An 8,090-nucleotide genomic window follows, 5' to 3' on the forward strand; every position below is an offset into this window, starting at 1 on the left:
AACCGCAGCAGAAACAAAGAAGATATATTACAGCCAAAGCTTTATTTTTCAAAACAGAAAATCTAATTTAATTAATGCACAGTGACATTTTCACAAATTGGCCCTGACGTTACTGTTATTTCTGACTATTATTACAAAATTCTGCTTCAGGCAGTGTAACGAAAAAAAATAGATATTGGTTTCAGGTGTTTGGTCGAGTCGCCATGGCAACAGCTTCTCACCTGTACGAGGTTGCGTGAGGTCGAGGAAAGGGGCGTGAACAAGCTCCCTTTTAGCCTTTTACTTTGGTTTCTGAAACAAAGGATTTGAGTGAGTCATCCTGTCGAATCACGCAAACTTTGATCTGTGGGAGCAAGTGGCGGCGCGCCCTCTGGCGGCAAGTGTCGGCTGCTGCACCCCACCAGTGAGCCGCTGCAAGCAACTTCCGGTGGTCGTGATTAGTTCAGTTTCGCTTTTCTGCTCGGGGATTTTTACAGAAAAGAAGTAATAACATTTAAAAAAAATGTTTAATTAATAACAATAACAACATAATAATAATAATAACAGTTACATAATTTTACGTTACGTACGTAAGAATCCTACGTTGTCTGCAAAGTCTTGTGTTGATAACTGATTTTTTTGACTGTTGGAAATGTGCCTTCCCGTGGCTGGACAGATGATAATCCTGCCCTCTGGTGGTTGATTTCAGTCATCGCACGAGATCAATTTGAAATTGAAATATTAAAATTAAATGTTTTTTAAAAAAAAATATTTAAGGTATTTTTTGTATACACACGTAAAACATTGAACGTAAATTAATTTAGTTAATGAAATTGACAGCTCTGTGGACAGTCTTGTATTTGAATTGTTTTTGTTTGTTGTTTTTTATTGAAATATGCATATATTACAAACAAAAACAGCTGTGTCCTGCTTGTTTAGAGTAAAGTCGGTGGAAATACAAAAAAAATTAAAATTTGAATTAAAACTGATATTAAATTTTTTTTTAAAATAGTTACATAAATCACTAAAATTTCCAAAAATGAGGTGTGTCCTGTTTGTCTAAGATTAAATGATTGGATTTGGAGAGGTCACATGACAGGGAAGCTATTCAATATCTAATATTGTATTAATATTCATATAAAATATGTGATGCCCATTTTTTAGCAGTTTTTTACCATTTTCAACTGTCCAGCAGAATATAAAACATTATTATTTAATCCACATTAATAATTATTATTATCTTATCTGATGAAATGATGGCGGAATTAAAAAGAAAATAATTTAATTTACAAAAAATGGAAAATATGAGTCACTGTGCGATATAAAAACAATTTTCTGTTTAATTCTTTCATGTTGTTTCACAAAAACAAATATTACACTGCACACATTCAGCTCTCTGGTCCTTTGGTGACAGAATTACAAAAATACACTTTTGTCAGTGATTTAAAAACCACACGTTAATGTCATCACACACAAAAAAAGATGATTTCATAAAGAATATCGTCTGCACTCCTTTGGCATCATGGAAATTAAATTAATCAAAGTCGCCGAAATATATATATATATATATTTTTCCCTTTAAAAATAAAAACGTGTGAATTTTAAGGCTGGAGGTTTTTTGGAAACTGTTTTTTTTTTTATTACAGTTTGGTTTCATTTCCACAAAAAAAAACCTTTTTGATCCACTTCTTGACTGAATGACTCAAATATATACATATTTGAGTCATTCAGTCAAGAAACAAACAATTAATATCTCATCAACTGAAATCAGACTACAAAACTACAGATAAACATGAGTGAAAATGTATTAAAACAGATTTCCCAAAGTCGGACTAACACAGACCAGGGTTCTCTGCCCCACCCCCACGGCTAATACCCGGAAATAATAGAAGAAAACAGAGACCAAAACAAATTTAAATAATAATTTGCGAAATCCAGGCCGATAAATTTGCTGGACTGACGAGGACAGCTAAAATGATTAGAATCTTTCACGGAGATTAGGAATGCTAACAACTAGCCGCATGCTAATGCTGCGTTCCATTTACATCGGAAAATGCATTTACGACTCGGGTCACATTACCAGACTATCTGGTAAAAAGTTTTATTTTTTTTTAACAGTTCTACGCGGACACAGGAAATAATCCCTGATTTTCAAATCCAGTTTGCGTCAATTCAGTATATGGTCCCCGATCAACTTTTTCATCACCATTTCCGATGCCATTATCAGAGACTTGAGTATCTCTCGGCCAGCGATTCTGCAGATGTGTCCGGCAACGACGCCGCTTTGGCCAACTACGGGATCAACTAAAGAAAAAAAAAGGAAAAAAAGGGCGGAACTAATCCCAAACTACTGGCGTGGTGCACTAGAGGCGGGTTTAGAAGGATGGCGACAGAGACGCGATGTCTAGCAGCATTTGTATACGTCCAACATGGCTGATTCCACTTTTAAGCTCCCCAGTAAAAAGCCGTGAGACACCATTACTGTCACGTGCATAAGTCGTCCAGCTCATTGCTCTGAGTGGTTGCAGGTTTGCCCAATTGCGTAGAGAAGCATATTGATCTACGTCCATTGGTCACACCTCTTGAAAGCGGGGGGGTGACTCATTCGGGTGTTAGCCAGGCAGGTCTTTTTTACCAAATTTTACCAAACCGCTTGGCTTTTCCGCTCTTTTATTTGACGTACGTGTTTTTGATATGCAATCTGGTATCGGATTGATAATGAACATCGTATTTGGCTGAATTTAACAGTGTGTTTGTGAATGTGACTGGATTTTGGTTTCTGTACCTCGGGCCTCATGAAGCAGACTGAGGTTTGTTGCCTTGTTTCTATAAAAACGTAGCATCAGGGAGACAAGATTGTCGTCAAATGCGCAAACTCTTGCCGATTCTCTGCGTTGCCATGGCTACAGTTTGATGAAGAGCACAGCGGTCACCACAGCGAAGCCCAGCAGCAGCATGGCCACCTTGGGCATGCGGTGTCTGGGCGAGCTGAGCTCGTGGGGCAGGATCTCCATGAAGGTGATGTAGATGAAGGTTCCCGTGGCCAGTCCCTCCAGTGTGGAGCGAGCCAGCTGGTGCGCTCTGGTGTCGGTGAGACCGATGCCCAGGCCGATGCCCAGAGGAGACATGACTGCGAACAGCAGAAGGCAGCCGGCCACCACAGACCGCCTCAGACGGCTCTGGGACAGCTTCAAGGCCAGACTGAAGGAGATGATGCTCTTGTGGATTATCAGCGCCAGGCAGATCTCCAAAACCTCCTTCCCCTCCTCCTGCAGCCCCACCGCCAACCCCTCGAACACGGAGTGCAGAGAGAGCGAGAAGACCAGGATGAAGGCGCGGAGGGCTGACTGAGAGCTGAAGTCCACGTGGAAGTGGCCACCTTCACTGTCCCTGGATCCTCGACGGTGGTGATGGTTTCGGTCGCTTGCCTGGACACTGGAGTCCACCAGCAGAGACCGACGCTCCTCCACATGTGACGATGACTGGTCCTTGAAGGCCAGGATGATCTGCTCCAGGACCAGGACCAGGAAGAAGCCCATGGCCACGATGAACTCGGGCAGAGGGAACTGGAGCTGTGAGGAAAGACAAGCTCAAATTAAATATGCAGTGTGTCATTTTTGGTGATTACTATCTCCACCAACGAGGTTGTGTTTTCCTTCAGTAAATTGTCCTGCTGTTTGCAACTTCGTTTGTTTGTGATGGGTAGGTGATCACCCAGGTGTGTTCCCATTCAATTTTGGTAAGAATCTACCATGTGTGAAAACTTTGCTGGATCAAATAGTCTACCGTCTCATCTGGATTTGATCCAGATTACAGATGCGATAACATGGTTCAGTCCCATTGAACAAGTTCAGGTGTGTATTTCTCAGCGACATGTTAATGGATCAGGATGCAGCGCGGGAATATGGAGCTGATAAGAGTTCATCAACACTGTGAACTCATGACACAATGGTTTCATGACTTTAATGAGCTTTAATTGCGAGTTTTCAGACAGGAAACTGAAGGTGGGAGTCTCGCCACAAGCTTTTTTAATGAATCACTCACAAACGCGGTGTTACAGCCGGGACGGGCATTCTAATGCAATGAATACAACATCTTAATGTCACACTTCATTGCACCTTTTAAGTCTTTTTTGATCTGCTGCCAGTCGACGCAGGATGTCAAACAACTGACGAGTGGAAAACAGAGGATGTGGATAAGATTGACATCAGAGATAAAGATGAAACATCCGGTCACAGTGTTCAGCTTTTAAAGGTTTTTAAAAATCCAGATCCAGTCGTTTCAGACCACATTCAGAGCTGGTCTGAGGCAGAAGAACCTGAGGCTGAAGGCAGTTGCATGCGTCATCGAGATAAGACAGACTGGACTGGACTTCCGGGGATTTCCCTGTTACGTCATGTACCTTTTTTTTCTTTTTTTAAATCAAGTTTCTGAACACCTTCATTATTATCATGTGCTTCGTAAAAATGTGTCGTTGTTCTTACGATTATCTCCTATCAAAATGTGTGAACTGAGTCCTGGGATAGATCTGATCTGGTATGGTATGATCTGATCTGGTGTGACTTGGCCTGGTCAGAGCTGGTCTAATCTTGTCTAGCCTGGCCTGGTCCTGTCTGATTCAGTCTGGTTTGCTCTAGTGTGGTCTGGAAGGGTCTAACCTGGTTTGGTCTGGCTTAAGGGCCTGATCTCATCTGGTCTGGTTTGGTTTAGTCGGTCTGATCTGGCATAATCAGGTCTGGTTGGATGGAAGCGGATCTAGTTTGCTCTGGTCTCATCTGGTTTGGTTTAGTTGGTCTGGTCTGGCCTAATCTGGTTTGATTTAGTCAGTTTGGTCTGGCCTAATCAGGTCTGGTTGGATGGGATCTGATCTGGTTTGCTCTGGTTTGGGCTGGCGTAATCATGTCCAATTGGGCCTGATCTCATCTGGTCAGGTCTGGTCGAATCTGGTTTGCTCTAGTCCAGTCTGGAAGGATCTGATCTGATCTGGTTTGGTCTGGCCTAATCAAGTCTATCTGGCCTGGTCTCATCTGGATTGGTTCAGTCAGTCTAGTCTGGCCTTAGTCAGGTCCGGTCTGATTTGGTCTGTTCGAAACTAGTTTGCTCTGGTCTGTTTTGGCCAAATCTCATCTAACTGGACTTGATCTCACCCCTGGTCTGGTTTGGCCTGGCCTAATCAGGTCTGGTTGAATCTGGTTAGATGTGGTCTTACTGTGATCCCTGCGTTGCTGAAGGCCTCGTCGATGGCCTGCAGGTAGTCCGGCAGCAGGTCCAGCAGGCAAGTGGCAAAGAAAACTCCGCCAGCGAAACAGCTGATCAGACTGAGCAGTCGACGTTGCAGATCTGCGACAAACCACGTGAGAATTAAAGCAGAGGGACAAAAGGTCGAGATCTTATTGGTCAAGTTTAACAGTGGGGGGTGGAGCCAGAAAAGTGCCATCATGCCACTCCCTCCGGTCAGCCCTAGGGTCAACACCACAGCTGCCCTCATATCTTTACATCACGTAAATGCTTGCTGTAACTTTGGCTACATGTTTTTGTAAAAAACAAAAACACTCAACTTTACTTTCTTGTGTCTTTGGACAAATATTTGGTTTTGTCCTCAAACGTGGATCTTCTCCTCTGACTCACCTGGGTCCACGCTGCAGCGCCCCGACCCCCGAACGATGCAGAGCGGGGCGAACCCAAACAGCAGTGTGACGGACAGCAGCACCGCCAGTGCTCCCAGTTTGACCTCCAGGGTCGGGACGTTGGCCGGGTCGACCCGCAGCGCCGCTGTCTTCCCAGGAGACAGGAGGACAGAGGACGCCATCTTTGATTCCAGTTTCTCTGCACCTGCTCTGTTTGTCAGGCCGTGGGTGGAGCGAGTCTCAAAGTCCTGCCATCGAGTCTGTCAGACAGAAAAGGTAGTTAGGAAAGGAAGGTAGGTAAGGAATAAGGGTAGACAGGTAGGTCAGAAAGGTAGATAGGTAACACAGGAAGGAAGGTAGCTAGTTCGGTAGGAACAGTATGTAGATAAGGACAGTAGGAAAGTAGGTTAGTAGGTAGGTAATTAAGAAGGGTAGGAAGGTAGGTAAGGAAGGCAGGTAGGTAGCTCAGTTGATGGTAGGTAGGTAGATAGGTAAGAACTGAAGATAGGTAAGGAGTGTTCTGTAGGTAGGTAGGTAGATAGAAAGGTAGGAAGGAAAGGATGGCAGGTAGCTGGGTAGGTTAGTAAGTAGGTAGTTAAGAACGTAGGTAAGTACGGAAGACTGGGAGGTGTGTAGGTAGTTAAGGTCAGTATGTAGTAAGGATAGGAAGGTAGATCGGTAAGAACAGTAGGTAGGTAATGAGTGTTCTTTAGGTTGGTAGATAAATATGGTAATTAGGTGGGTAGGTTAATAGCTAAGCAGTTAATAACGGTAGGTAGGTAAGGAAGGCACGTAGGTAGATACGAACAGTAGGTAGGTAGATAAGGATGGTGGGTTGGTTAGTAGGTAAGTACAGAAGGCAGGGAGGTGGGTAGGTAGTTAAGGTCGGTATGTAGGTGGCTTGGTTGGTAGATTGGTAATAACAGTAGGTAGGTAAGGATGGTATGAGGGAAAGAAAGGTAGGCAGATAAGCAGACAAACCTCTACCTAGAGCTGCAACTAACGATTATTTTCATAATCGATTAATGTGTTGATTATTTTCTCGATTAATCGTTTGGTCCATAAAATAGCAGAAAACCTTAAAAAATGTTGATCGGTGCTCGTCAAACCTGGAAATGATGCAGTTTTAATCCATCTTTAATTTTCTGACATTTATCACGATAATTAGCACCACGTTATTTATTCACAGTAACCGTTTTGCTCACATCATGCCTGTGTCAGTCAGTCAGTCAGTCATCATCTAACCGCTTTATCCTCCACCAGAGGGTCGCGGGGGGTGCTGTGCCAATCTCAGCTACATCGGGCGATAGGCGGGGTACACCCTGGACAGTTCGCCAGTCCATCGCAGGGCCACACACAACTAGAGACAAACAACCATTCACTCTCACACTCACTCCTATGGTCAATTTAGAGTGTCCAATTTACCTAATCTCCACATTGCATGTTTTTGGACTGTGGGAGGAAGCCAGAGAACCCGGAGAGAACCCATGCAAACTCCATGCAGAGACCCGGGTCTTCTCACTGCAAGGCGAGAGTGCTAACCACTATTCCACCGTGTGGCCCATGCCTGTGTCAATAAAGTTAATAATAAACCCGGAGAATAAAGCTCAGGGAACAGAGTTCAGTTCCATCACACTGTCAATCATGTGCACCTTACAGGTCTGCTGCTCCATGAAAACACTGACTTCATCATATTCTGCTTTTTACAACAGACATGTGAAAAAAAACCATGGAAACAAGACAAAAAAAAACAGATTTTAGCCACAGATTATTAAGTCTATGATGACCTGCAGCTGTCTTTGCTCATTTATCTTATCTAGAGTGCAGTTTCTACCTGGAAACTGAAGTTCGCTCCCCGGCACCAAACTCCATAGAGAAAACCAACAAATTTAACATCACAGCTCACAGGAGTCGTTGATCCACTGCTGCCAATGTCAGTAAATTCAAACGTATTATTTTGTCAATTCGGTGTTTGAAATCCTTGGTTCAGGTTTAACCCATTGACATAAACTGACCACACGAAGCAGCAGCAGCCCAGCAGCTCCTGTGTCCCAGTGGGCTAAAAACAGGGATTTTCTCTATGGACTTTGGTAGCGAGGGAATTACAAAGCAAACTTTACTTTCCAAAGTCAGCATACGTGAAACAACCAAGTTAAAAACCTACTTTTTTGGTTTGTAATTCATTTATAATCATTTGACAGTTGTATTATCATTGTGTGTTAATATTTTACTAGTTGTACCTCCGGTCAGACTGTGTCAACAACAACAGGCTGCGTACGAACTTTAGTTTAAGAGTCATCGGATCCTCAAAAAAATACTTTTCTACTTTTCTTACCTTCAGGTGATCACATGAAAGTCCAGATGATCACATGAAAGTCCAGATGATCACATTAAAGTCCAGAACTCTCCACTGTTTAAAGGCATAACACGGTTCCTTTCTTCTCGCTGACTTTCCACACTTTAGTCCGGGAAGTGCTTGGTGAC

At 43.3% G+C, this 8,090-nt stretch overlaps 1 protein-coding gene across 1 annotated transcript; it reads right to left on the reverse strand.

The window, feature by feature from the left end:
* Positions 1-1,305: 1,305 nt before the first annotated feature.
* On the reverse strand, positions 1,306-8,090 carry LOC122775178 (zinc transporter ZIP1-like). Its single transcript, XM_044034973.1, has 4 exons — positions 7,942-8,090; positions 5,608-5,866; positions 5,189-5,319; positions 1,306-3,551 (listed from the first exon to the last, which is right to left on the reverse strand). Exons 2-4 carry the CDS (start codon positions 5,786-5,788, stop codon positions 2,883-2,885), a joined length of 981 nt encoding a protein of 326 aa, XP_043890908.1. The 5' UTR covers positions 5,789-5,866; positions 7,942-8,090; the 3' UTR covers positions 1,306-2,882.

This window comes from Solea senegalensis, linkage group LG9 (genome assembly GCF_019176455.1).
Source record: "Solea senegalensis isolate Sse05_10M linkage group LG9, IFAPA_SoseM_1, whole genome shotgun sequence".
NCBI classification, from domain to species: domain Eukaryota; kingdom Metazoa; phylum Chordata; class Actinopteri; order Pleuronectiformes; family Soleidae; genus Solea; species Solea senegalensis.